Source organism: Nanorana parkeri, unplaced genomic scaffold, assembly GCF_000935625.1.
Source record: "Nanorana parkeri isolate BGI_ZX_2015 unplaced genomic scaffold, ASM93562v1 scaffold341, whole genome shotgun sequence".
Classification (NCBI taxonomy): domain Eukaryota; kingdom Metazoa; phylum Chordata; class Amphibia; order Anura; family Dicroglossidae; genus Nanorana; species Nanorana parkeri.
Window position 1 is genome coordinate 564,146 of NW_017306609.1, and position 27,604 is coordinate 591,749.

Genomic DNA, 27,604 nt, shown 5'->3' on the forward strand with positions numbered 1-27,604 from the left:
CCATTAGGAAGCCTATTATGACCAATGACATGTAGCTGCCATTGGAGTGTAGAACTATAGAAGACTAGAAGACAAATAGGTAAAAAAAGCTTAAGGAATTCAGCAGTGTTGAGATACACAAAGGATTAAAGAAAAGGTGAAACTGTATTTTCTAAAATAAAAAACTGAATGCAGTTGTTTATGATACACAGTGCTTTCACAAACTAAATGGGATTTAGTTTGGTGTATGAAAAATGTATGCTCAAACCCATTCCCCGCCTATATCAGCTTTGCACAGGTGTCATATAGGCTGCTATCCCCATAAGTAGAGTTGGGTTCGATGTTCGAGCCGAATGTGAGTTCAACTCGAACATCACTATCAGGCTGTTCACAAGGCAATGCGCCTTGTGAAGCCCTAATTGGCTAGAGGCTTGCACCTGACCACAGGTCAGGTGAAAGCCTTTGCCCAATCAGGGCACAGAGAACTGTGACAGAACTGTGAGAACCATGATTGGGCACAGTCATGATGACTCTGCCCAATAATGGCTCACCTGTTAAAACTGTAAACAATTGGGCGCAGCTAGCTGTCACTGCTAGCTCCGCCCAATTGTTTGTAAGTTGCCGACATCTGTCAAAATGCCATTCTGCGGCGGGTGTTCGTCGCAGTGGACGGGACGGCGGTCATCACTTTTTTAATTTCTATTTATTTTTTTGGCGGGTCTTCATCATGGACAACGCTGGACATCGTGATTGACTCTGGATTATGTCGGTGGATCATTTTTTTTTGGGGGGGGGGGGTTTCCTTAATAAAGGACTTGTCAAAAATCCTTTGTTGTGTTTTCAAATAATAATCGTTTTCAAATAAACGATTTTTGATGAAAGTCTGGTGTTTTTAGTTATCTTTTATTTAACCCTTTAGTGAAAAGGTAGGAGTACAAGTACCCCTTACTCATTCACAAGGGGGGCCGCATCTGGGTGCCCCTTTATTAAAGGGGTACCCTGATGTGAATAAGTCCCCTGCCCGCACCCCCACAACCAATGCCCCAGAGCTTGTGGGGAATAGGCCCTTGTCCCCATCAGCACGGGGACAAGGTGCTTTTCCAGGGGCGACCCTATCTACAAACATCAACTGAATATGATATCCTTCCATTAGCCTTAAATTCCAGAAGACAAACAGGTAATTCTGCATTCTCATACAGCATGCTCTTTACCACACAAATGGTACTAAGAACTGTTAGTGTGCTGTGCTGAAGGAAGAAAGCTTCAGGAAAACATATTAGCATCTTCTTACTTTTGGAGGAAATATATGATTTTATCATAAAAGCGTTACATTCCTGCCTCTCTGTGAAAAATCCTTTGGGAAAAAGCATTCATTGGAGGAAATACACTATCATTTCCAGGATAACACATTCCGCAGATCAGCAAAACAGTGAGTACACAGGGGATTTTTTTTTCTGGTTAGATGAATACCGGATAACTGATATTTAACTGTATTAGTTATAGATGGAGTCTGATAGCCTGTGTCACCTTCTAGATTAAAGCTACTGTATCTAAACTCAAGAGTAATATTTGCCATGCTCTGCCACACAGTTAAATTAATGTTATTTTAAAAAGAAAAAAATCAAGCACTGTGATGTGTTCTAACAATGCAGCACATGTGCATGGCGTACACCACAATATGGTTCACGTGTATGTTATGTGTGTGTGGGGGGAGGGGGGGGGTTGTTTCTTTTTTTATTTGTTTATTTATTTATTTTACTGTTAGGGGGGGTTGTGGGAAAATATCAGGGGTCTAAGCAGACCCCTGACATTTCCATTGTCCTCACTCTCTTTTTCTGCACCCTCTGTTCTGAATTGATAGAAAGATAGAGGCTTTCTATTCATTCACAATCTGTAGATAGTAAATATTTACTATCAAGTTATGAATGGATAGAAGCCTCTGTAGTGAGCTGCTTCTATCCATTCAGAAACTCATGAATGAACAGGAAGTGATGTAAAGCACTTCCTGTTCATTTCCTAACTGGGGACACATACTGGGGTAATTTACAAACATTGGAGTGATCAGCGATCACTCCAGTGTTTGTTCTGCACAGGAAGGATCGGTAAATATTACATATATTTACCGTTCGGCCACGCACAGTGCTGCTTGGCCATCTTGAATGTAACAGCGGTCTATTTCTCCCCACCTCACAACATGTGTTCACAGAACCTCTTAATGCAAATGAAACAGGCCATCCTTAGGCTGCAAAAAAAAAAGGAAATAATAAGAGAGATAGCAATAACATTAGGATTGGCCAGATCAACAGTCTGGTGATTGCTTCAACACAAAAAGGCCTGGACATCCACGTAAAACAGTGGTGGATGATTGTGGGATCCTTTCCATTAGGGATGCACCGATACCACTTTTTTAAGGCCGAGTACGAGTACCGATACTTTTTTCAAGTACTCGCCGATACCAATTACCGATACTTTTTCTTAGCTGTATATAGATGAACAAATATTTTGCTTTTATAACCAAATTCAAAATTGTAACACAGCTGGAATGTACATTGCCAATTCGATTGCAGAGAAATTATTATTAACTAAACATTGGAAATCTGAAATAAATCCCTCAGTTAAAGAATGTTACAACAATTTTTCGCATTGTATTACTTTTGAAACACTATTACATATACATAAAAAAGCTGGAACCAATTTATGACGCAGTGGAAACTTGGTTTGACCATATTCATGGTAAGGATGGTATTAAATAAATACTATCTTCTCTCACATTCCTTTTTCTTGGATCATTTTATGGTTTAATATAGCCCAAAATGTGACTCTTTTATAGATTTTATGTCTTTCCTATTAATCAACAGAATTTAGCAAGGTTGCATAGAGCCATGTATCCTTCTCTTTTATACTTCACTTCAGTTTTCTGTAATTTGTTATTATGTTTATACTGATTTGATATTATGAATCAATTTTCTTCTTTTTTCTTCTTCTATTTTGCTATAAACTTTTCTAATGTCTGTAATTTTATTATAATTTCATTTAATAAAAATAAAATTTACCAAACAAAAGGGACTTTTGGTGATTACCATACGAGCCTGGCACATTTATTGAAGCCATGTATTAAATTGGTGTTCCAGGACCCTTTTGGAGACTTTTATGTCTCCTATGGTCTCCCTCTGGCTGGGAGAAGTCCCTGGTTTATTGCCCGACTGGTTGGATGTTCATAAATATCTCCTGATGAAGCAGATCCATGATCTGGAACATGTTATGTGTTATCCTCCTACCACTGCTGGAAATGGAAATAACTGTGTATGACTGTAAAGATATTTGTGCAGTGGGTGGTTTGGTTGTTATGGAGATGTATATGTGGTGTACTTTGGTACATGTAATTGCATGGCCTTTTACTTTTATGGTATCTTGAGGTTTATAGATAGTAAAAGATTATTTTGGTATGCTATGCAGTGTTTGTATTATGACATGGCAACTAAAAAGTCTTGTGTGTATGTGTTTGTATATATATATATATATGTGTATATGTATTTTTGCACCTGCCTACTGCTGCTGTCAATCAGCAGAGGAGGACCTGAAGTTCCCCATCAGGTCATCTTCTAGTGTTTGACAGCAGCAGAGGGTGGGTGCAATAGCCAGCTTGCTATTGGATATTACAAATTGAAATAGCCAATAGGAATCTAGCTATGCATTCCAATGCTGGGTTTTTATTTTAGTTTTTATTGATTCTGACGGCAGCAGCTGTCAGAATATAAAAAAAAAAACTGCAGATAGCAAAGAAGCTATTGCTTCCTGTGCTATCTGCCATCATTTCAGGGGGGTGGTCTCTCCAGATGGCAAATGAGAAGGGCACCTCCCTGAAATTGCTTCTTTCAGGTTGTGATCCCTGGGCCCGTATAAAATAATGTACTATACAATATAACTAACAAAAATGTTATTCTACACCATAGCTTTCATACATCTAATTTATTGCATTTGTCCCTCAGAGGGACCGAGCAGAACAGAAAAAGAGTGAAAAAGTCAAAAAAAGAAGCTTTGTGAATAGACCCCTAGGTCTTACTACAGAGACTGAAGCAATGTTATATGCTTGAATCACCGTATTAGTGTTATCGATTCAGTCGTGTCAGACTCTCCGCAATTCTATGGACCTCTTCTCTTCTCTTTTCTCTTCTTTTTTCAGTGTTGTACTGCTTGTTTTAGTTGTTTCATGTTCTGGCTGGAGTTGGCTTTTATGGTGTCTGACCATTGTTCTCTTTGGCGGCCTGGCTTCCTTTTTCCGCTTACAAATCCAAGCATAATTGCCTTCTCCAGTAAATTGGATCGCATGACATGTGCAAAATAAGTGAGCCTGAGTTTTGTAATCTTGGCATCCAGTGAAATGTCTGTTTTTTGTACATTCCAGTACTTTCTTGTTTGTCACCTTTGCTGTCCATGGAATGCACAAAAGCCTTCTCCAGCACCATAGCTCATCCTGGCCTAGAAACCTGCATCTGAAAGATTACCCACGCAATAGCCAAAGTGTAGGTAATGCATGGGAGCCTGAAGAGAACTCTTTACTCACTATCTAGAGTTAAATATAGCAATCATTTCCCCTTACTGGGTGACAGGGTTGTGGGTTCTGAACTATATCAAATTATGCAAATAAAAGGTACCATAGTCACCAGAGTACAGAGGTCAAAAGTAAATAAGGCAGAGGTCAGGAGCAAATTAGACAGAGTGCAGTGGCCAGGAGCAAATGAGGCAGTGTGCAGAGGTAAGGAGTAAATACGGCAGAGTGCAGAGATCAGGATCAAATAAGGCAGAGTGCAGAGGTCAGGAGCAAATAAGGCAGAGTGCAGAGGTCAGGAGCAAATAAGGCAGGGTGCAGGGGTCAGGAGCAAATAAGGCAGAATGCAGAGGGCAAGAGCAAATGAGGCAGCGTGCAGAGGTAAGGAGCAAAAAGGCAAAGTGCAGAGGTCAGGCACAAATAAGGCAGATTGCAGAGGTAAGGAGAAAGTAAGGCAGTACGCAGAGATCTGAAGCAAATGAGGCAGCACGCAGAGGCCAGGAGCAAAAAAGGCATTGTGCAGAGGTCAGAAGAAAATAAGGCAGCATGCAGAGGTCAGGAACAAATAAGGCAGCAAATAAGACAGGGTGCATAGACTAGGAGCAAATAAGGCAGCATGCAGAGGTCAGGAGCAATAATTGCAGAGTATGCACACACACACATCTGCACTATAGGCATGAGAAAACTGCCAGCCAGCACCCTTATTATACAACCCTCTGTCCCCCTGGCACTGCCCCCCCCCAACACTTAATAACACTTAAAATCTAGACTGATAGACATTGATGAACACAATGTGGTTGATTTACTAAAAAGGCTGAGCAAAATAATTGTTCATCTTGGAAAATGTATGCTCGATTTGCACAGAAAATGTTCACTTGTCCTATTGAATAAGCTGAAGCTATGTTCACTTCAATCATCCAATTATGTGCAAGCAAATATCCCATTATTAAAATTCCCTTGCACATGGCTGGTTATTAAAAGTGAAAATAGCTGCACCTTATTCACTAAGCCAAGACAACATTTTCTGCTCCTGTAGTAAATCAACTTCAGTGTCTGTCAACTCATGTATGCGTAATAACACACCCTCTGCAGAAAATAAAGATTTTTCCTGGAGTTCAGGGGTTGATATAAATACATTTGGACTGTGACCTTGGGCATTGACTGAACACTTTTGTGAATTCTAATATTTATTTTACAACAAGAGATAATATTTTCTAGATAAACATTTAAGAGGACATGGAAATTGCCATACCTATGTCTAGGTTCAGATCTGATAGTCTATCCTGGTGTAAATAAACTGCAGTTCACAAATACTCAGAGCCTCAGCTGAAGTAGCCTGGGCTCCCACAGAGCGGAGTGGGCAACAGCCTGGGTAGGCAAAGTGCGGCAGGCTGGGACAGACATGTGCCTGGCTTATGCTGTGCAGGAGGGGGAGGCAGCAGCAGCATGTGCGGGCTGACATTGCACTTGCTGACAGCGCTGCTCGTTCTGCTTCTCCAGCTTCCTGATCAATTTCTTCAGCTTCTTCACCTCCAGCTCAGCATTCACCATTAGCATGTTGCCGTTCTTCACCTCCGTTCGCCCCCTCCTGACCGCTGGCCCTCAGGCAGTGCCCGAGTGCCCTTACAGGCTGCCCCGGCCCCTTACATGTGTATCAGCCATACCCCCCTTATGGCGGCCCTGGTCACCATTAAACGTGATTACTGTCACCAAGTAACTATATACCTTTACCAGTTGTAATACCTTGCTAATAGAAGTAATGGAGGAAAAGCCCAGCTGGAATGGAAAGGTAGATTGCAGGGTTTGAAGGGCATTTTGTAATTTGGGCTTCTCACACCACACCACCAAAACTCCTGTTTTGGTGGTGTGGATTTAAGAGGTTGTTACTGGAACAGGTGTCCCTATATACAGTATGTTTCCTACCTAATTTACAATTACATTTGCTTAGCTAGTTTGTAATTGTTTAAGTACCAAGATGCAATGGGGTTGATTTACTAAAGGGAAACAGGTTGTTCACTTTGCAAGTAAATTTTCCGTTAGCGTAATGAATGAGCTGAAGCTCTGCTGACTTCCATCATCCAAACATATGCAGGCAAAAATACTGTTTTTGTTTACATTTTACTTGTACGTGATTGGGTATTCTTTGCAAAGTCAATTTTCACAACATTTACTAGACTAAGAAAAAATTCCCTTAAAAAGTGAACAGCCTTTGCAAGATCCGTAGGGGGCTCTGCAGCCTGCAAAGCCCACCACAGATCTTGCACAGACCCCCTGAGATCCAACAGACTGCAGGGTCTCAGGGGGTCTCTGCATGATCTGTGGGGGGCTTTGCCAGCTCTCAGGGGGGCTTTTCAGGATCCGTAGGGGGCTCTGCCGCCTGCAAAGCCCACCAGAGATCCTGCACAGCCCCCCTGAGATCCTGCAGTGTCACAGGGGGTCTCTGCAAAGTGTCATGGGGTGTCTGCAGGATCTGTGGGGGGTGTTGCAGGATCTGTAGGGGGCTCTGCAGCCTGCAAAGCCCACCACAGATCCTGCACAGCCCCCCTGAGATCCTGCAGAATGCAGGGTCTCTGCAGGGTCTCAGGGGGTCTCTGCAGGATCTGTGGGGGGCTTTGCAGGATCTGTGGGGGGCTTTGCAGGATCCGTAGGAGGCTCTGCAGCCTGCAAAGCCCACCACACATCTTGCACAGCCCCCTGAGATCCAGCAGACTTCAGGATCTGTGGGGGCTCTGCAGGATGTGGGGGGGGGCTTTGCCCGGTCTAAGGGGGGCTTTGCAGGATCTGTGGTGGGCTTTGCAGGATCCGTAGGGAGCTCTGCAGCCTACAAAGCTCACCACAGATCCTGCACAGTCCCCCTGAGATCCTGCAGACTGCAGGGTCTCAGGGGGCTGTGCACGATCTGTGGTGGGCTCTTCCCACCATAGACCTCGCAGAGCACATCACAAATCCTGCAAAGCCCCCCTGAGACCCTGCAGAGCCCACCACAGATCCTGCACAGCCCCCCTGAGACGACAGCTTTCCTGCAACGCTAATAGCGGAACATGTAAAAAGCTGGATACAGCATGTGCACTGTATCCAGTGACTGACAGGTTACTCCCGAGTTTTGCCTTGCCTATGGCAGCCCCAAACTAAAATACACCACTGGCCTGGAGTTCAAATTTAAGATGATACCTAAATGATGATAGCTCCGGTTCTGTTGTAGAGATTGACTGCGTAGTCTATTATATGTAGGTTGACCTGAGAAATATTTTATGAGGAATAATTACTTTGATCCATCACAAAACACTCATAAGTGTTTAAGTCTTCCAATTCGCTTACAGTAAACAGGAAAAAGAAAGCTGCAAGAAGTAGTGAAAATTCAGGTGGAATGCAGGTGTTTTTTCGTTGGTAGATCTCATTGAGCTCGTCCTTTGAAAAGTAGATCTCAAGACGAAAAATTGTGGGCGCCCCTGGTCTAGGTTATCCAAATGAGCTAATAAATCAGGCCAGTGAACAATGTATTATGTTGTACATATGCACACAATTAGGATGGGCGTATAATATGATCATCATTGTAGTAAGGATGCATCTAAGCAGCGAGGACACAGATGGCCAAAAACAACCTGACACTCTGCACCACTCTATCCAGGCTAAAAAAAAAAGTTTTGAGTAGAACATTTGTATATTTGTATCTAGGATAAATATTATGATTACATGCAATAAAGCTAATGGTTTTGTCATTCGAATATATTGTATTTCGATGGCAGCACAAATTGTTCCTCTTTGCTTTCTTCTAAAGTTAAACATATACAAATTAGGTTTGGATAGACCAAAACTTTCTAAATAAATAGCCAGTAAAATGGCACCATAGTTTACTTGTATTAATTGTGTCTGCTATTGTCTAAGAATTGCCTAATATTTATTTTCAGGATAGCATGTCAAAAGAAACATATAAAAAAGTAAAGGCTTAAGCGCAAGACAATAGAGTACAATTACCATGGCTTCAAACTACAATGATGGGTTTTACAACTCTGCATACCATGATTCGGAGACACTTGAGATCGACAGAGGGTACGTCGGCACTAAAGTTTTTATTTATACTTGCCACAAAATTGCTTATCTAATTACAAGTTATGAGATTCTGGCCAATCTGTCAGATGACTCCAGGTAAGGTTAGGATGCAGAAGCTTGACTATATTTGGTCAATAACATCTCGCAGTATCCCTTTAGCAGCCTGTTTACAAGCATCAGCCAGCTTGGGAAATGCCATCTTGCGTATGTATTAATTTACCAGCAATGGGAGTTCCCACTTTTTATTTAGAGGTTGTTAGATAATACACCTATATTTGGGGTGATTATGTGGTGTGGATATTTAACACAACTAACTTATTACCATCAGTTAAATATTGTAGCCCTAGCATATATTGGTGAACTGTGACTAGAGGCATACACTAGGAGAATGACAATATTCATATCAGATTTGATACTTCGGGACTTTGGGTTCAAGTGCCAAATGGTCAGATTTACAGATTTGGTTGTACATTTTTTTTTTTAGCAAATACATCAAATATCTGAGTAGATTAAGAGATTTTAAGGAACTGTGCACAGAAACTTGTAATTACTTATTGTACATCTTTTGGCTAACATGCACCAACATAGGTTTAAATCTTAGATATAGCCAAGTATGCAGACTTTGTAATGCAAGATATAATGGGTTTGTGGTTCTCAGCGATAATACAGGACTTACATGTTTCTGTGGGTCACATACATAAGTGTATGTGGATAAGTCACCTAATTTTGCTATAGACTGCTAAGAATATAATGTACTGCTCCATTACCCCACACTAAAAATCAGCCTATTTTCTGTAGGCTTCAAGGAAAACCTTCATCCAGACCCTTAACGAGACTATCATCCAGACAGAATTCTTCTTACCCATATGAAGATGACATTGATAATCATGACAATAGTTTTCCTAAAGAAAGAAACTGGAGGGGAGATCAAGGATTTCTTCCAAGGAATGCTCAGCAGATGGATACAGATTACAATGTGCAGATACCCAGATATTCTACATCGGAGGAGGATACACATGCCCTAGGGCACTGTAAGTAGATCACTCAACATGAAATACACAGAATAATTGTCAATGTAAAGACCCAGAAAGTGTGAGCATGAAACAATAACACATGTATGACAACAAAAATTATTTAAAAGGGACAAACCCACAACTAATATACACTATAAGACCAGATGGTGGAAACCTTTCAAACTATTGAGCTCAGGTGTTTCAAGTGAAGGGAACTGTTAATGCTTTAGCATATAAAGATATTTCAAACCATTATACTGGCCCTTTACATTATAAGGCCCCTTTCTGGTCCAAAAAGACTGTGTGCTTATGCACAAAGCCAGGTCCATAAAAACATGGTTTGGCAAGTTTGGTGTGGAGAAGCTTGAGTGGCCTCCAACAAAGTCCTAACCTCAACCCTACTGAACACCTTTGGTATAAGTTGAAAATCTTACTCTTTTGGCTGAATGGGCACAAATTCCCACAAACACATTCCAAAAACTTGTGGAGACTTTACCACAGGAGTGGAGGGGGGAGGGGTTGCAACGTTATATTAATGCCCATGGTTTTAGAATGGGATGTCCAACAAGCTCATATAGATGTAATAGACAGGTGTCAATAAAACATGTCATCATATAGTGTAGATGTTTGTAAATTACAATGTTAATTGGTTTTCACCTCTGTTGTGTACTTTAACTGCAATAGATTTACATCTGATATCCCGTGTCCAACTGCAGGCACAGTTATGTTAGTTTTGCAGACACTGTCATTTGTTCTGCCTCAGCACTGCTGTATTATTTGCCTGGATTATGGTTTACTTTAACCCTATCCCTCAGACTAATCCTAGCATTACCCCTTAACCTCCACCTTTACCACAAATATAATCCCTAAACTAAATTTTACAGTACTTCTGATCTGAAACCAATTAAATAAATGTTTTTTCCTGCACGCAATGGGGGAGATTTACTAAAGGCAAAAAGGCTGTTCACTTTCCAAGGGAATTTGTGCTTTGCAGGGGAATTTTCCTCTTAGTTTAGTAGATGTGGTGAAAATTCACTTTACAATGAATATCCAATCAAATGCAAGGTAAAAAAAAAACTGTATTTTTGCTTGCACTCGATTTGGTGATGGAAGTCAGAAGAGCTTCCCCTCATTTACTAAACTAAGGGGAAACTTCCCCTGAAAAGTGCAAATTCCCTTGCAAAGTGAACAGCCTAATTGCCTTTACTAAATCAATCTCAACACATCAAGAAGCTGACACTGAAAAAAATCATGTCCAGATGTCTTCATCAGATATAGCTGATATGCGTAGAGATAATAATAGTAACAATACTAATCATTTTAAGGAGATAATAAATAGGTTTAGATTGATTTATATTCTTTTAGAACATATTTATTTCATTATTGGTGTCATGTGCTTTGGCCCAGTACAAAATGTAACTATTAACACATTTTTCTTTGATAGATAACCCTTCATTTCAGTCTGATCAGGGACCTTCTTATATTGATATTGACAAGGATACAGATGATGCAATCGATGTATCAGATGGAGGTATGAGTCTAGGCATCTTATGTTAAATCAGTGTTGGGTTATTCAAGCAGTGTTCACAATTGTTTACAAGATAACTGTTTAGAGTATTAATTTACAAAAGAGAAGAGAGGTTGTAGCTAATTTCCAATATCACTCAGGATCATAAAAGTCTAAGAGGGTTATTCACTAAGGAGCCGAAGTATTAAGCCGAACCTTCGGCTAATCCTTCGGCTCGCTTCGACTGCGGGAGCCCTTCAGTTCAGTGGAACGGAAAGGCCACTGTACGGGCTATTCACAATAGCCCCTACAGCAGCCGAATGGCTCAGCCGGGCCGAACGCATCTGCTTCGGCTCGACTGAGTTTAACACACAGCCGAAGCGGGGAGAACAGTCTGCCGAAGCAGACTGTTCTCTCCGCAATATGTAAACAAATAAAAAAACACAGCATGGGGTCCTCCTCCCCATTTAAAAATTTTAAAAAATGCCCTGACCAATCCTAGCCTGTCTCCCCCCTGATATCGGACGATTCCCTGTTTATTTTTATTTTTTTGTGGCTGCTGTCTGAATACAAAGACTAAAAAGCATCAGATATCAGGGGAAGCATTATCTCCCTCTTATCTGCTGATTCCCCTGCTATGTTTTTTTTCCCCATTATTATGACAGCTGCCGCAGGCCGCCGTCTGCGTAAAGAAAAAAAAACAAATAGCATAGGAATGAATAGCTAGGCTGCTATTGGCCATTTCAAATTACAATAGCCAATAGTAGGCTGGCTACTGCACCCACCCACTGCTGCTGTCAATCAGAAGAGGTGGACCAGATGGAGAACCGAATTTAAAAAAAGGCCAAACAGCAGCGAGTAGCTTGCCGGAGGTTTGGCTCAGCCGATCCAGTCGAACCGCTTCTGCACTTTGGCTGAGCATGTTCGGCCGACCCGAAGCCAGCCGAAGCATGGCTGATTTCAGCCAATGTACGGTGTACAAGCCTGAAGTGAATAGCTCACTTCACTTCGGGTCGGTTATTCACACGGCTGCCTTCGGCAGCTTTGTGAATAACCCTCTAAATATGATGGATTTTTTAATTATGTAAACAATAGATCATTATCATGCATATCGAGGGGACTAAAGCTGGCCATACACAGTAAGATTTTTCTCACTCAGCCCTGTGGCCTCCCAATGCCGAGGGCACGTGGCCTGGTAAGGCACAGGGAGGGGGGCGCTCGATCGCCCCCCCTTTCCTGCCCTGCCCGGCCAGTGCTCGGATCAAGGGTCTGGTAGGACTGTTAGGGGGGCTGCACGTTTCTCCCTCCCCATTTTTTGGAGCTGGGGTTCCCCTTTAAAATTCCTACTAGACCTAAAGGGCCTGGTATGGATTTTGGGGGGAACCCCGCTCACTTTTTTTTTGGTTTTAACTTGGGGGAGGGTCCCTCCTAACATTCCTACCAGACCTAAAGGGTCTGTTATGAATTGGGGGGGAACCCTACGCTTTTTTTTTTTCCTCTTCTGCAGATTAAAAATTTATTTTTATTTTTTTCTAGTGTCATTTTGCTGCAACAAAATGTTGTCCAGACTACCGCAAAGGAATTTTGGAATTGGAAATTCAGATTTGTTTGCATTCGTTATAACTGTAATTCGGAATTCGGATACATCCGAATGTCCGAATTTCCAAAATTTTGTCTGCATTTCGATTCGGAACGAAACGAATCGCACATGTCTAGTAACAACTACACCGGCTATATTTCCCAAAATGTATTGAACAGCAATGCTTACTGAAGCCCATGTATATGAGCTGTTGCCCAACTTGGATAAGGCAACAATCATCTCAAGTTTATATATAGCAGTTTTAAGATAAATACTTTTCAAATGTTGGTTAATTGTCTATATGAGGTGATCATAACAAGCTTGATGTTCATCTATCATACAGTATAATAGAACATTAAGATATACAGAATGTGGTGGTTACAGCTGCTATAAGCTGAATTCTTTATCACTCCTACCAGTCAGAAGGCTGTTTATTTCCCACTACAGGGTGACAAAAAGCAGCTAAAAAAACTGGATGATATTGCATCACATTCCTCTACTCTCTGCAATTATTATGCTCTTAGACAGGGGTGGGCAACTCCGGCCCTCCAGCTGTGCTTTAACTACAAATCCCAACATGCCCCTGCCTCTGGGAGTCCTGGATGTATCTGTGAGTCTTGCAATGCCTCATGGGATTTCTAGTTGCAAAAAAGCTGAAGGGCCAGAGCTACCAACCCCTGCTCGTAGACATGTCAGGAAAATTTGGTGGCAAATCATTATATCTGCATTTGCAGATCATTGCTTTATTTTAACAAAGTCCAATTATGATGGTAATATCTGGCCAGTAGTTCACCATGATAGTACATCAGTGATGGATCCATCTGATAGCATTCTACTTGCCATTCATGATATAATAACAATGTCTAAATTCCAGTGTGAGTTCAAAAGGGCACTTTTACACAGGCAGCCCGATTGGGTCCACCTGTCAGTTTTTCAGGCGGACCCAATCGGATGCCCAATGTAAGTCTATGGGCAGCCGGGTGTAAATGGACGGTCATCCGGTTACACCCGGTTACCCCCGACTCCGGCCAAGTCTGCAAAAACAAACAGGTCAGAAATCTGTTTTGCCAGACCAGATCACGCTGGATGGGGGGTAATCTGATGTAAACAGACACATGTCCATTTACATCCGATTCCCCATAGAGAGACCGGTAATTGCAGTTTTTCCTCCTTCTCAAGATGGAGGAAATATGCTGTAAGAAAGTGTTCTTGTTATCCATGGCAACTAGTCAGCTTCCAGCTGTCTTTTTTGCAGCACAGGTTTAAACATGAATAAAGGATTCTGATGGGTTGCTATGGGAAACCATAGGTTTCTTGCAGCACTAATTAGTGTTCATGTATAGCAACCAACCAGAAATCACGATGCTTAAGTCAGACCAGTACAACAGACTCTGTTATTGGTTGGGTACTTCTAAGAAAATCTTTACCTCAGGCACACTGATAAATGATGCCCTACGATCCCACTAGGCCTGTAGAGAATCATAGCATCTTAAGGGAGTATATCACCATTACAGAATACAGCTATAGATCATCAGGAGACTAATACCTTGGCAGCCGACATTTGTGTAATTGAAATGACAGAAGGACCTGGCATTACTCTATCCAATGATCTGTATGAGACCTCAGTCCCTGTACATTTCAGTGATACACCTACACTGAATGACCATCAGGTGGTCGCCATAGACAAAGATGCTCATGCAGGCATATCAGTTATTGATCAGCCTAACAAATCAAAAGAGTCTTTTATTCCTAAAACCGTAGATGAAAGGCCTAAAAGTGTGACAAATATTAGCAATTCTACCTCAGCTTTACAGAGCAAGAAAGATAAATGTATTTATATTTCTCAAACGCAAGAGAAGCCGAAAGCTGAATCTGGGTCTTCAGACTCACAACCCAATTTACACACACTTTCGCCAGTTGAAGTGACAATTTTTGACCATGGAAGTCACGTGTCTGTAGTGGAGGTCATAAGATCACCTTCAGGTACTGCTCAGGTTAATGTATTTTACTGCTTTACAATGCATACAGGGACACAACAATGAAATGTTTCAACCATACTATTATCATTATAGATGTTGAATATACATGTAGAATCTATAATGTTTTTTATAACAGAAAATAAATCATAATATCCTTTTGTCAATTTAAGGGCTAAGAAATCGTTCAAAGCTGCAGACTGCATTAGCAGCACAGTATATGCGCCCATCCAACATTGCCAGTCTTGACCCTGTTCTGGAAAGACATATTGAGAATAGCAATAAACAAGGTGAGTTATTCTTCCGTAGTTGCTAATAATCTTATTGACATGCAGGTTCCATCAGCTGTCATCTATACAATCTTGGTCAAGTTAAGTTCCCCCCCCAAAAAAATTCTCAGACATTCACCTTTTCTCCATGAAGAAAAATAACGGTGGCTACTGGTACATTCATAGTACTGTATTTATAACAGACTAGATACTACATTCTCTGCACATTTGCTAGAGGCTTATTTTCAGTACATTTGCAAGGCTGGCATAGCATTGCCTATAGAAATCAAATTTCTTTATTGCCGAACATGTGTTTTTAACAAAAAATCAGCACTTACAAGGTCAATTTTTTCTTAATGTGTTCAACTTTTTTGCTTTAAAAATCAGCCCCTCCCCTCTTCCACAGATTAGCAAATCAGGACACTATGATGTCATATGGGTACCAGAGCACATACCCTACAGCACAGCGGAGTGTATTTGGAGATTCATTATTCTTAAAGCAACAGACCCAATGCTACTGGCATGGATTTGTTGTCACTCTCATACCCCAATGGAATGCAAGAAGCTGTCAACCCCTTAACTGGTGAATTGGGTTTGGAGATAATTTGGACACGATATACTATACACTTCAGCAATGTGAATTTTCACCTGGTGAATTATGTTTTATAAATATTTGCCAACAAATATGATGGTGATTGCTTTTAAATATTGCCTCATTTTAACCAATCTGACACACACTTTACTAGTATGTGTTAAAAGAGAACTATGGGGTAAGTGTTTTTCTCCATAGTTCTCTTTAGGGTCACGGGAGAACATAAACTAGCATCCTCCCGTGACACAAAGATCAGTATTTCGCAAGCTACAGCTTGCGGTATCCTGAGACCGCTGCAGCCGGGACGAATCCCGACATTACTGTAGAGATCCACCCAGCTGGTGTGAGTGGCAGCTGGCTCTGCCTATCTGGAGGCAGAACCAGCTGTACTCGCCCCCTCCCCCGTCCGTTCCTCCAGTCAGCGCTGGAGAATCGGAGCGGGGAGGGGGGAATCCATGCAGGGAGTCACTGACAGTCACGGCTCTCTGCAGGGACATGATCGACGGTATGTGTTCGCTCACTTCTCGATCTATTGAGCCGACACGTGACAGTTTCATTGTCACATGTCGGCTCGAACTATGAGGATGAGTGATTTTCACTCACCTCATAGTTCTCCTTTAAATTGGAATTTATGGGAAATAAACATTGCTCATAGCAACCAAGCAATAGCAATCAGATGCATCTGATGTGCACTAGAAATAAAACAGATTAATTTAAGGGCAACAGCCTTAATCTATTCCTGTGTGTATGCACATATGTGGCCTCACAGAGTTGGGCCTTTTTCTGCGGGTTCGCATGTATGCCTATCTGTGTTTGTGCTCTATAACGCATCCCCAGCATGAAAAGTGAGTTGTCATTGACATTTTTGAGTCTTGTACTAATGATTGGGAGATGGAAGGCCTGGCTCCCAGTCACATAATCACTAAGATAGCCAGTGATTGGCTATTGGCTAGCTGCAGAACCCTCCCCTCTCTTTCTCCTCTGTAAAGAATGTAAACCAAAACCAAATTCTGTGTAAAATTAAATAAATAAATATGAAATAGATCAGGGCCTGATCTAGCTCAGTGTTAATGTTAGTTTCAGTGTATTTAGGTAGATAGGCAAATATACAGCTGAAATTAAGAAAAATATATATTTTTTGTTTGTACTATTTTGGGCCAGTATTCCTTTAATAATACGAAGAAAAAAAATCAGAAGCTAACCATTAACAATCAAATGAAGGCTTAATTAGTCCTGACCAAAACAAGGTAGAAATCACCTGGATAAACCAAGTAGTTTCAAAGATATATATAGTTTTATCAACCCATGCCAAAGTTGCAAAACTGGGTTCAAGTGGTTGAAATGCTAGATTTTAAATTAAAACTATAACAATCCAAAACAAAGTATTTAAAACAAAGTATCAACACTCGCATTATTATTTAAGTGTTACATTAGCACTGATATAACTCGCATGTGTGAGAGATGCACTATACTGAGCTTGCAGCCCCCTGAACAGCAGTGGTTGTCTCTTATATACCAGTGCTAATGTAGCACGTAATAATGTGAGTGTTGATACTTTGTTTTAAATAAGAAAAGCAGTATTACACTATTGGAAACTTCTTTTTTATGTCACATTATCCTCTTGAGAATTTGTCAATCTACTCAGGAGACAGAGATAAGTGGAAACATTGATGGAATGTGTCCCTATATGAAAGTGGCTAGTAACAAGCACTTACTGAACTTCCATAATTTTAAAGTCCAACAATACAGCGAGTGCATCTGACTTGTGGTGTTGGTATTCTGAGCATGGTTTGGAGGTGTTTTTAAAAACACACTTGAGCTTCCAAACCACAGATAATTTGAGACATATGGGATTCTTTGAGATTGAAGCATAGATTTTTTACAGACTGTTTATGATTCATAGTAGTATACTTTTAATTTTAGAACTAGCACTTTTAAGCACTTTATGCATATGTAGTTGTTTATTAGTAGGGTTGTAGATATTTTATAGTTGTTAATTTCACAGGATATACTGAATATTGCTAATTGGCAATTTTGTAACCTTTTTAATATTTGAAAATAACATGATACAAACTAAAATCCTCATCAAAACATCATATGCGAAGGAGCCCTGGAAAAAGCACAAGGGTCACAAAGTCACATAATGTAAAAATATTGATCAATTCAACTGATAGCTCTGTAGAGAGGAAAACAATAAGTGATTTCAAAGTCACATGCCTAGAATATATTGCCCTACCAGTGTGCTGTGATAAGGTTAGGTTTAATCCAGCTGGATCTTTCCTGTTTTTTCATTTTCTGAGCCATAAAAAGGAAAGAATGTGTTAATGTAAACTTTTTTGTCCTGCCAAGACATAACACTGTCCTAAAACTTGTACCTGTGGTGACTTGGTTATTTATAAGGCTTTTTATGAATGTTATGTTAGGATGGGGGATGTATGCATTTCCTGCATTAAATCACAATAGGACCTATTAATAAAACAATAGAAAGAAATGTAGTCACCCAATGCCCATATAAATAAGCTGGGTTCAAGATGTCATTTTCCAGGAAAGACAGGTTAGGGGGCATTGTAGACCAGTGTCTATGTAGTAAGTACAGATTCAGTTGATGTTATCCAGAATTATTATTATTATACCGGATTTATGCAGCACCAACAGTTTGTGCAGCGCTCTACAATATAAGGAAGAAATTACAATCACAATACAATTCAAGACAAGATAGTAAGGAGGGCCCTGCCCGTGAGGGCTTACAATCTGAAAATCTTGGACTATGGGCTATTCTGAAAAGAGCCAAATGTTCCCACTACACAATGTATTTATAATAATCAAAAAGAAGAAAGGACATGTGTTTCCTGTAGTAACTAATCAGAATCAATGTGCTATATATTAGTGCAGGTTAGAAAATGAAAGATGATTTTTTGTTACCGGTATTAGCAAAAAGGACACATGCATTGGATTATGAAGTTCCTCAAATGCTTGTGGCTGTGGTTTGTTTGGCTATAAAATGTGCCTGTCATTGCAAATCTGCCACAGAGAGCAATTCAACTGTATAGAACTGGATCCGTATACATGGCCTCATGGGGTGGGCTGGACATGTGCACAGCAAAAAATTGTTTTTATTTGTTTCATTTTGGATGTTTTGATTATTTACACGATTTTTCTCAAAATGGTGAAGAGTTTGGAGAAGGCAGGAGAAGTGAACAATCTTGGCCAAAATAGCTATTTTGGAAAAGTTCTCCAATTCAGCTCACTTTTCAGTTCAGCTATGTTGTCCTAGATTGTTGACTTCTCCTGCCTTCTCCAAACTCTTCACCCTTTTGTGAATAACCCTCTAAATGTTTACTTTGTTTATTTTTAACTTTTTACAGTCCACAGAAGCAATAAAAAAAGGGACAGTGTGCGGTTCCCTTTAGGTCTGGTAGGAATTTTAGGGGCGATCCCAACGCCAAAAACATTTGCAAAAAAGTGTGGTGTGCCCCCTAAAATCCCTTACCAGACCCTTGATGTGAGCAGTAGCCCGGCAGTGCAGAAAAGGTAGGGGATAAGCGAGCCCCCCCCCCACACCCTCCCAACACAGACCAGGCCACATGTCCTCTGCATTGGGAGGGTGCTTTGCCGGGGGGCTCCCTGGAAAGTCACCTTGTCCCCATACTTATGAGGACAAGGGCCTCTTCCCCACAATCCTGGCCCGGTACCCAGATACCACCCCCCCTTCTTAAATGACTAAGGGGTAGTTGTTACCCCTACGCATTCACCAAATACAGTAAAATAGTAAATAAACATACCACACTGTAAAAAAAAGTGCTTTATTTTTTTTATAAAAACACAACACAAGTTTTTGACAATTCCTTTATTTAAAAAGAAAAATGTCCCACCATGTCAATCCAGTGTCATTTACATCGTCCAGCAATGTAAATTGTCCCAATCTCGGAATCCCATCGCCCGCCGAATAAAGAAACACCCACCGCTCACTTACCAAAGTTTACATGTCAAATTGAAATAGCCAAAAGTAGGCTGGCTAATGCACCCATTAACTGCCTGATATCAATCACAGAGGAGTGGACTTGAGAAAAGATCTTTCTTTCTCCGGTCCGTGCCTCTGTGGGAGCAATAGCCATTCTGCTATTGGCTTTTTTAAATTGCAATAGGCTCCGCCCACTGGCTGATGTCAATTAGCAGAGGAGCGGACCTGAGAGAAAACTTTCTCTCTCAGGTCCGCTCCTCTGTGGAATGACAGCAGGCAGTGGGAGGCAGCCCTTCTGCTATTGGCTATTTTAAATTGCAATAGCATCCAGATACCTATAAGCCTCCCTGCCTGCAGGCCCCCACAACTGCCGGCCCAGGGTTGTGTGGAAGAGGCCCTTGTCCTCATAGTTATAGGGACAAGGTGCTTATCCAGGGGGTCCCCCCGGAAAAGTACCCTCACAAGGGCATGTGGCCTGGTATGATGCAGGGAGGGGGCGCTTGGTCTTCCCCCCCTTTCCTTCTCTGCCAGGCTGCTGCTCGGATCAAGGGTCTAGTAAGGAATTTTAGGGGGACCCCACAAACATTTTCACCAGAACTAAAGGGTCTGGTATGAATTGGGGAGGGGACCCCAAGATTGTTTTTTTTAATTTTTATTATTGTTTATGTAGACTGTTAACAGTTAAACACTTGTTCTTATTTTACTGTTAATATGCTTCTGTTCTTTATCAATCAGAAAAAGAAAAGCTAATTGCAAATCTTGTGGAACAGTCTAACAGTGAAATAGCTAAGGAAATCCAGAAATTTCCAACCTGTCTGAATGAAAAACGTGACCTGAGGTAACAGTTGCATTAGATGTAATAGTTAAAACATTTAAGGTCAGTGTAATTTTTGGCTGAGGTTCTGGCGTGGTTGAGGCTTATTTGCTGTTGACATTTCCCTGGAAATAAAGAAGAACGACTACATTAAAATGAACTAACTTTTTATCTGGTTCTCCTCTTGACTCCTAAGACAAGCTGTGATGGTTACACTAAGTGCTCTGGTGTGTCACCTACACTCCATACGGCGATGTAGATCTTTCCGAATAGCGGTGCTCAAAGTGATGACATGGATAGCGCCATATGTTTTGACAATATGGATGAAAGGAATCACCAGCACTCACAGGATGCAAAATTGGAAGCTGAACAAATGTATTCATTTAGAAAATATGATACAGTAATGGAAAAGGATGTAAATCTCATGATTATAACCCTAAATTCCATCTCTGCAGGAACCAAGTCATGAAAATAAAACAGAAATCTTTAAAAGATACTTCCAAAATGAACTGCTGTACTGGATATCTTAAAAGTATTAAATTGGTAAGTACCCTGTGTGTTACTGTCTTAATCATTCTTATCCTTCATTTAAAAAGCACCATATATTGTCCTTACAATTAATTACTGACATACAGTACATAACTTGAAAAATAATGCCTTTTTCTATTAGAGCAAATAGAGGGGTGCGCACATGTGTAAAAAAGGGTGACTGTAGGTATATTGCTGTGTAACTGATGGTAAAAAAATCTGTCTGTCCTCAAGAAAATCATTGGACTGTGAGTACCCACTGCAGTTCATAACTAATGTTGACATATGCTTGATATTTTTCTCCTTTGCTTTTCGTCAACTGTAAGATGGGACCCGCTTCTTCTTGTGTGATAATGTGCACTTATAATGAGCAAGATGGATTTTTTTTTTTTTTCAAACAAATGAGATTCTAACAGTGAACGTGGTTTTCTTTCAAAAGACATTTCATTAATTCCAGAATTGAATATTAAAATCAAATGAAATTTTGAACAAAATTCTACAAGTCTCTGATGGCATTATCGAATGTTCTGATGGGATTTTTTGCAAATCTACCAGTTTATGGCCAGCTTTAGACATGGTGCTGAAATATGTTTTTTTTTATTGGCCACATACTGTACAAAGAAAAGCTTCAGAGGAGAACACTTCAAAACACTTAAGTAGTTTTTGTACTTTGTTTAAAATATCATAACATCAAGCCAAAAACGTTGTGCAAATAGATCATATGAAAAAAATAACAAAACTAATATGCAATAAAAAAGCCTATCTACTCAAAGTGTTTTGTTTTTTACCTTTTATGTCACTTTACATAGCCGTCATGTCACGATTAGGGCACTGGAGCACCAGGAATTGTAAGCTCCGGGTCTTGAGGAGCAGTATATTGTGACTGAATTAGGAATGTGCAGGGATACAGGTCTCTGAAGATGTAGGGACAGTGTGACCGCACAACAAACGCAGGTGTGCCAGAGTCGCGGGATCTAAGGAGCCGCCTGGTCTTCACCAGAGCCACTGATGGTGTGGATGTTGAGCTGCAGGGCAGCTCCCAGGTTGCGGCTCTTTGACACACACGTGCAGGCACAGTGCCAGCGGATACTCAGGGACCACAGCACACTGGACAAGACACTGGGTGCATAGAGGATACAAGGTACAGAAAACAGGCATTAGAAGGAAGACGTAGGGAACATGCGTGACACAGGGAGCAGGTAACAGAAGGAAACACATAACAGGTGTACCAACAGAGACAAGAGATACACAGGAACAGCATAGGGGAACGCACAAGAGAAAGGAGAGAGGTGCACAATAGTGCAGAGCACAAACTTCAGGAAGCAGGAGCAGGAGGATACCACAAACAGAGCAGGAAGCAATGCTGTGGAGGGAACTCACAACCACAGCAAACTAAAGAGGTACACTGACAGAAAACAGAAGGAATGCAAGAGCACGGCAGGAAGGGAACATTGAAAACAACAAGGAAGCAAAGATACAAAATACAAGGTATACTTAAGAAACAGCAATGCCACAGGAAACAGAGAGGTCCGGCTACCAGTGTGGAGACACATTGCTCGATCGCTAAAGCACAGGTGCACAAGTCTTTTAACACCTAGGTTCAGGGCGGATTGACAGGAAACCGAGCAGCTTGGACAGGAGCAAAACCCAGCGCCGGATCAATGTACAAGGAACTGTGACACGGGATTTAGTTTGCTTAAGCCCTGTGTACCATAAGCAACTGACAATTTTTATCATAAAATACAGTTTCACCCTTTTGCTGTCACAACTGCTCCTAATTTCCGTTGGCCTTTTTAGCCACTTCCTGTCTACATGCCCATGCTGCAGTTTCGGCAACACATCATTGCTCTGGACTAACTTCATGGCAAGATCACAATGTAGTCTTTTGCTGAAAGCTTCATATTCACATTTTTAAAATGACATTAAAATGTAAAGTGTTATATAAGATTTTAGCGAGTTGGTCTATATTATTTACTTTAAAAAAGCAACATTTTATATTGTGTGATTATTAATTTTCTATTGTACCACTTTAGCTAATCTATTTGTCTTATGTTTCTTCAATCAGTCCTTTAGGAGGTTCAGGGAAGCTGCTTCAGATGCCTTTGAGATATTACAACTTTGGCATAGTACCCTGAAAGTCATAGAAGGAACTTTTGGGTCAAGCATTCTGTCTTACTTTGTTTTCCTCAAGTGGCTCCTGCTGTTCAACATCTTTTCATTTGTGGTGAATTTCAGTTTTATAACTATTCCTCAGTTTGTTGACATGCCACCCAACAACCTATCATTTTCTGGTCTGGAACTTCTTACAGGAGCCGTAAGTACTAAGAGGCCTTTCATAGTAATTTTTATTATTCAAAGTTTGTTTGATATGTCTTCCTTTTTCTTTATGTAACCCTGAAAGGATATGTTCTTTTGAATTCTGTTTCCTGGTCTGTGCTTGTTTTGGATGACTTTATGTTTTTGTTCTGGGGTGTGATATAAATTGTGCATAAAAGTATTAAACATCTGGTAATTTCTTTAAGATTAAACATAGAATAGACTGTTTGCCTATTCTGGCGATAGTGTACCAAGGACCAATGTCTAGAAGTGAAGGGGAAACTGTAGCCTACTCGAGTGGGTCCCTAGAGAGGATGGACTATAGGTACACAGTATAAAATGGTCTAACTGTACAGGGTAGCAGCAATGGGAATGCAGTGAGATTACTCTGGCAGGTAGGACAGCAGTCCAGAATCTTTTATTATAAGCAAGAATGTGTTACCGACAGCCAGCAACATGATTTATAGAAAGCTTTTTGCAGTCCTGCTGTCCTGGCATTAGGTGACAAATGGAATCACATGCTGGTTTTATATATCTTTTGCAAACTCCAGTGGTGACATGTCCCAACCCTAAAGTGTATATCCACGTTTGCTGTCAAATTTGAGAAAGCCCCTCTTTATGTGTGTTATGTGTTTTATAACCCCGATTCCAAAAAAGGTGGGACGCTGGGTAAAATCTACATAAAAACAGAATGCAATGATTTGCAAATCTCATCAACCCATATTTTATTCACAATAGAAAACATAAAATGTTTAAACTGAGAAATTGTACTATTTGAAGAAAAAAAATAGGGTAATTTTGAAATTGATGGCAGCAACATGTCTCAAAAAAGCTAGGATATGGCAACAAAAAAATGGCAAAGTAAGTGGTACTAACAAGGAAGAACTGGAAGAACATTAAGCAATGAATTAGGTTACTTGGCAACAGGTGAGTAACATGATTGGGTATAAAAAGAGCATCTTCGAGAGTCAGGGTTATTTCAGAAGTAAAGATGGGCATAGGTTCACCAATCTGTGAAAGGCTGCATCTAATAATTGTCGAACAATTTCAGAATAATGTTCCTCAATGTAAAATTGCAAAGACTTTAAATATATAATCATCTACAGTACATAATATCATCAAAAGATTCCAAGAATCTGGAGAAATCTCTGTGTGCAAGGGGCAATGCCGAAACGCAGTATTGGATGTTTGTGATCTTCGGGCCCTCAGACGGCACTGCATTAAAAACTGGCATGATTCTGTTAAACGACATCACTGCATGGGCTCAGGAAGACTTCCAAAAATCACTGTCTGTGAACAAAGTGTCACGGTGCCATCCAAAAATGCAAGTTAAAGCTCTATCATGCAAAGAAGAAGCCATATCTGAACGTGATCCAAAAACGTTTTCTTCTTCACTGGGCCAAAGCTCATTTAAAATAGTCTGTCGTAAAGTGGAAAACTGTTCTGTGGTCATACGAATCGATGTTTGACATTCTTTTTGGCAACCATGGGCGCCACATCCTCCGGAATAAAGAGGAGAGGCACTTTCTCATTCAGTTCAAAAACCTGCATCTCCGATGGTATGGTGGTCCATTAGTGCATATGGAATGGGCAGCTTGTACATCTTGAAAGGCACCATCACTGCTGAAAGACATATCCAGGTTTTAGAGCAGCATATGCTCCCATCCAGACAATGTCTTTTTCAGGGAAGGCCTTGCATACTTCAGCAGGACAATGCTAAACCACATACTGCATCTATGACAACAGCATGGGTTCATAGTAGAAGATTACAGGTGCTTAAGTAGCCTGCCTGCAGTCCAGACCTTTCACCATTTGAAAATATTTGGAGCATCTTGAAATGAAAAATATGACAAAGAAGACCCAGGACTGTTCAGGCATTAGAATCCTAGATCAGGCAAGAATGGGACAACATTCCTCTCCCAAAACTCCAGCAACTGGGCGCCTCAGTTCTCATTTACAGAGTGTTGTTAAAAGAAGAGGCCCTGTCCCAACTTATTTGAGATGTATAACTGCCATCAATTTCAAGATCATGTGAGTATAGCCCCACTGCAAGGGTTAATAAAATGTCCCCCACAGTTCTGCTTTAACTTAAAACTGGGGAGAACCTAGCAGGGGAAATATAGACTGTTTGATCGTTTTTTTCAGGATTACAGAGCAGGAGCTAGGAACTACTTGTTACAGTCTGGAAAGATAAGGTGATGATCAGAAGTCATGGCCTCGCTGCATGGCTTGATCGGCAGGAGCAGATGCATTTCACACCAATATAGGGACCCACCATCATTGCCACCATTATGTCTCTGCTTCTTTCCTTAAAGGAGAACTATGAGGTGAGGGAGTTTCACTCATCCTCATAGTTCTAGCCGACCTGTGACATTGAAACTGTCACAGGTCGGCTCAGTAGATCAGGAAGTGAGCGAACACATACCGGCGAACACATTCCCCCCTCCCCGCTCCGATCCTCCAGCGCTGACTGGCGGAATGGACAGGGAGGGGGCATGTACAGCTGGCTCCGCCTCTAGATAGGCAGAGCCAGCTGTCACTCACACATCTGGGCGGGTCCAGACATAATTGTCGGGATCCGTTTTTAGCTGTGGCGTCTCAGTATACCGTGAGCTGTAGCTCGCGGTATACTGAGCCTAGGGTGACGGGAGGACGCTAGTTTGTGTCCTCCCGTTACCCTTAGGAGAACTATGGGGAAAAGCCCTAACCCCATAGTTCTCCTTTAATCAGAAGAAAAAGAACATAATTGTCACAGTGCAGTTGGATGTTACATATAGTCATGGTACAACCAGCAGAAAAGGGACATTTTACCATTTTATGATATATAGATACTGCAATTGTGTCCTCAGATAATTTAAAGGAGAAATGGAAGATAATCTTAGGTTTGATCTGCGCTATTTTGTTTACATTTTTAGGGCTATTTTGAAAAAACAGTCTTGTATTATGGGTTTTACACAAATGCCACCATCAGGAAAGAAGCAAATCTTGCTCCTTATAATATGCAGCTGGCGTACATTTTCACTATTGGATTGTATCTGAGTACCTGCTTCCTTATCCTACTTTTCAGGTAATATGTTTAGCATTTATACTGCTATAAACAGAGCAGTGGTACAATATATTGTGCTGTCTTAGACATATGTGAATGATATAGACTTTTTCTGTAGATTCTGTGTTTTATTCTACATGCTGAGTAATTATTGCTAAAATGGTATATGTAGTGGTAAGAAAGACTAATTGAATTGAACCGCTCATCAACTGGACAAGATCATGGCTGTGTAGAACTCAAGACTAATTGCTGCCACAGGATTAATTCCAGGTTTACACAATTTTCCAGACCAGATCTGGAACGCAGTGCATCCCGTTTTTGCTGCGTTTTTACTGCGTTCTGGAGCTGTTTTTGCTTTTTTCCCTGCTTAAACTGGGCTTTCAGGTGCGTTCCAGTGTGTTCCATGCGATTCTGATGCTTTTCTATGCATTCCAGTGCATTTCAGACCAGACAAAATGAGACATGCAGTGGAAGGGCCTTTAAAGAGATAAAACAGGTGGGCTGTAGGGGTCTCAGGTGGCCTGGTGGGGTTTCTGGTGGGCTGTGCAAAGTTTTAGGTGGGCTGTGCGGAGTCTCAGGCGTGCTGTGTGGAGTCTCTGGTGGCCTGGTGGGGTCTCTGCTGGGCTGTGCGAAGTTTTAGCTGGGCTGTGCGAAGTTTTAGGTGGGTTGTGCAAAGTTTTAGGTGGGTTGTGCAAAGTCTCAGGTGGCCTGGTGGGGTCTCTGGTGGGCTGTGCGAAGTTTTAGGTGGGCTGTGTGGAGTCTCAGGTGGGCTGTGTGGTGTCTCAGGTAGGCTGTGTGGAGCCTCTGGTGGCCTGGTGGGGTCTCAGGTGGGCTGTGCGAAATTTTAGGTGGGCTGTGCGTTGTCTCAGGTGGGCTGTGCGGAGTTTCAGGTGGGCTGTACAGGGGTCTCGGGTGGTCTGGTGGGGTCTCGGGTGGGCTGTGTGGAGTCTCAGGTGGGCTGTGCGGAGTCTTAGGTGGGCTGTGGGAGTCTCAGGTGGCCTGGTGGGGTCTCTGGTGGGCTGTGCGGAGTCTCAGGTGGGTTGTGTGGCGTCTCAGGTAGGCTGTGTGGAGTCTATGGTGGCCCGGTGGGGTCTCTGGTGGGTGGTGCGAAGTTTTAGGTGGGCTGTGCGGAGTCTCAGGTGGGCAGCGCGGAGTCTCATTTTTGGCCGGGGAGACGAGGAGAGATGCAAGGTAAGTCTATGGACGCGTGCACCCGCATGCAGACACCGTGGGACAGTAAGTAACAGCAAGCTCAGAGGAGTCAACACTTGACAGAGACCCGCCGCACCGCTGGAGGGACAGATAAAAAGGACAGGAAAGAACAAGAAGATCAGATTAGGAGTCATCATTTAAGGTAAGTGCTTTAATTAACATTGGGGGGGAGGAAAACATTTTTTTTTACTGTCACTTTAACTTTACTGCCCC

At 41.4% G+C, this 27,604-nt stretch overlaps 1 protein-coding gene across 1 annotated transcript in view; it reads left to right on the top strand.

Moving 5' to 3' along the window:
- The first annotated feature begins 8,504 nt into the window (after positions 1-8,504).
- The window catches only part of TMC5 (transmembrane channel like 5), a 52,455-nt gene continuing 33,355 nt past the window's right edge, over positions 8,505-27,604 (top strand). Inside the window, exons 1-8 of the mRNA XM_018558464.1 lie at positions 8,505-8,578; positions 9,377-9,609; positions 11,036-11,122; positions 14,827-14,943; positions 20,211-20,313; positions 20,745-20,832; positions 22,883-23,131; positions 26,049-26,200. Of these exons, the coding sequence (XP_018413966.1) occupies positions 8,505-8,578; positions 9,377-9,609; positions 11,036-11,122; positions 14,827-14,943; positions 20,211-20,313; positions 20,745-20,832; positions 22,883-23,131; positions 26,049-26,200 (1,103 nt within the window). The remainder of the gene's footprint in view (positions 8,579-9,376; positions 9,610-11,035; positions 11,123-14,826; positions 14,944-20,210; positions 20,314-20,744; positions 20,833-22,882; positions 23,132-26,048; positions 26,201-27,604) is intronic.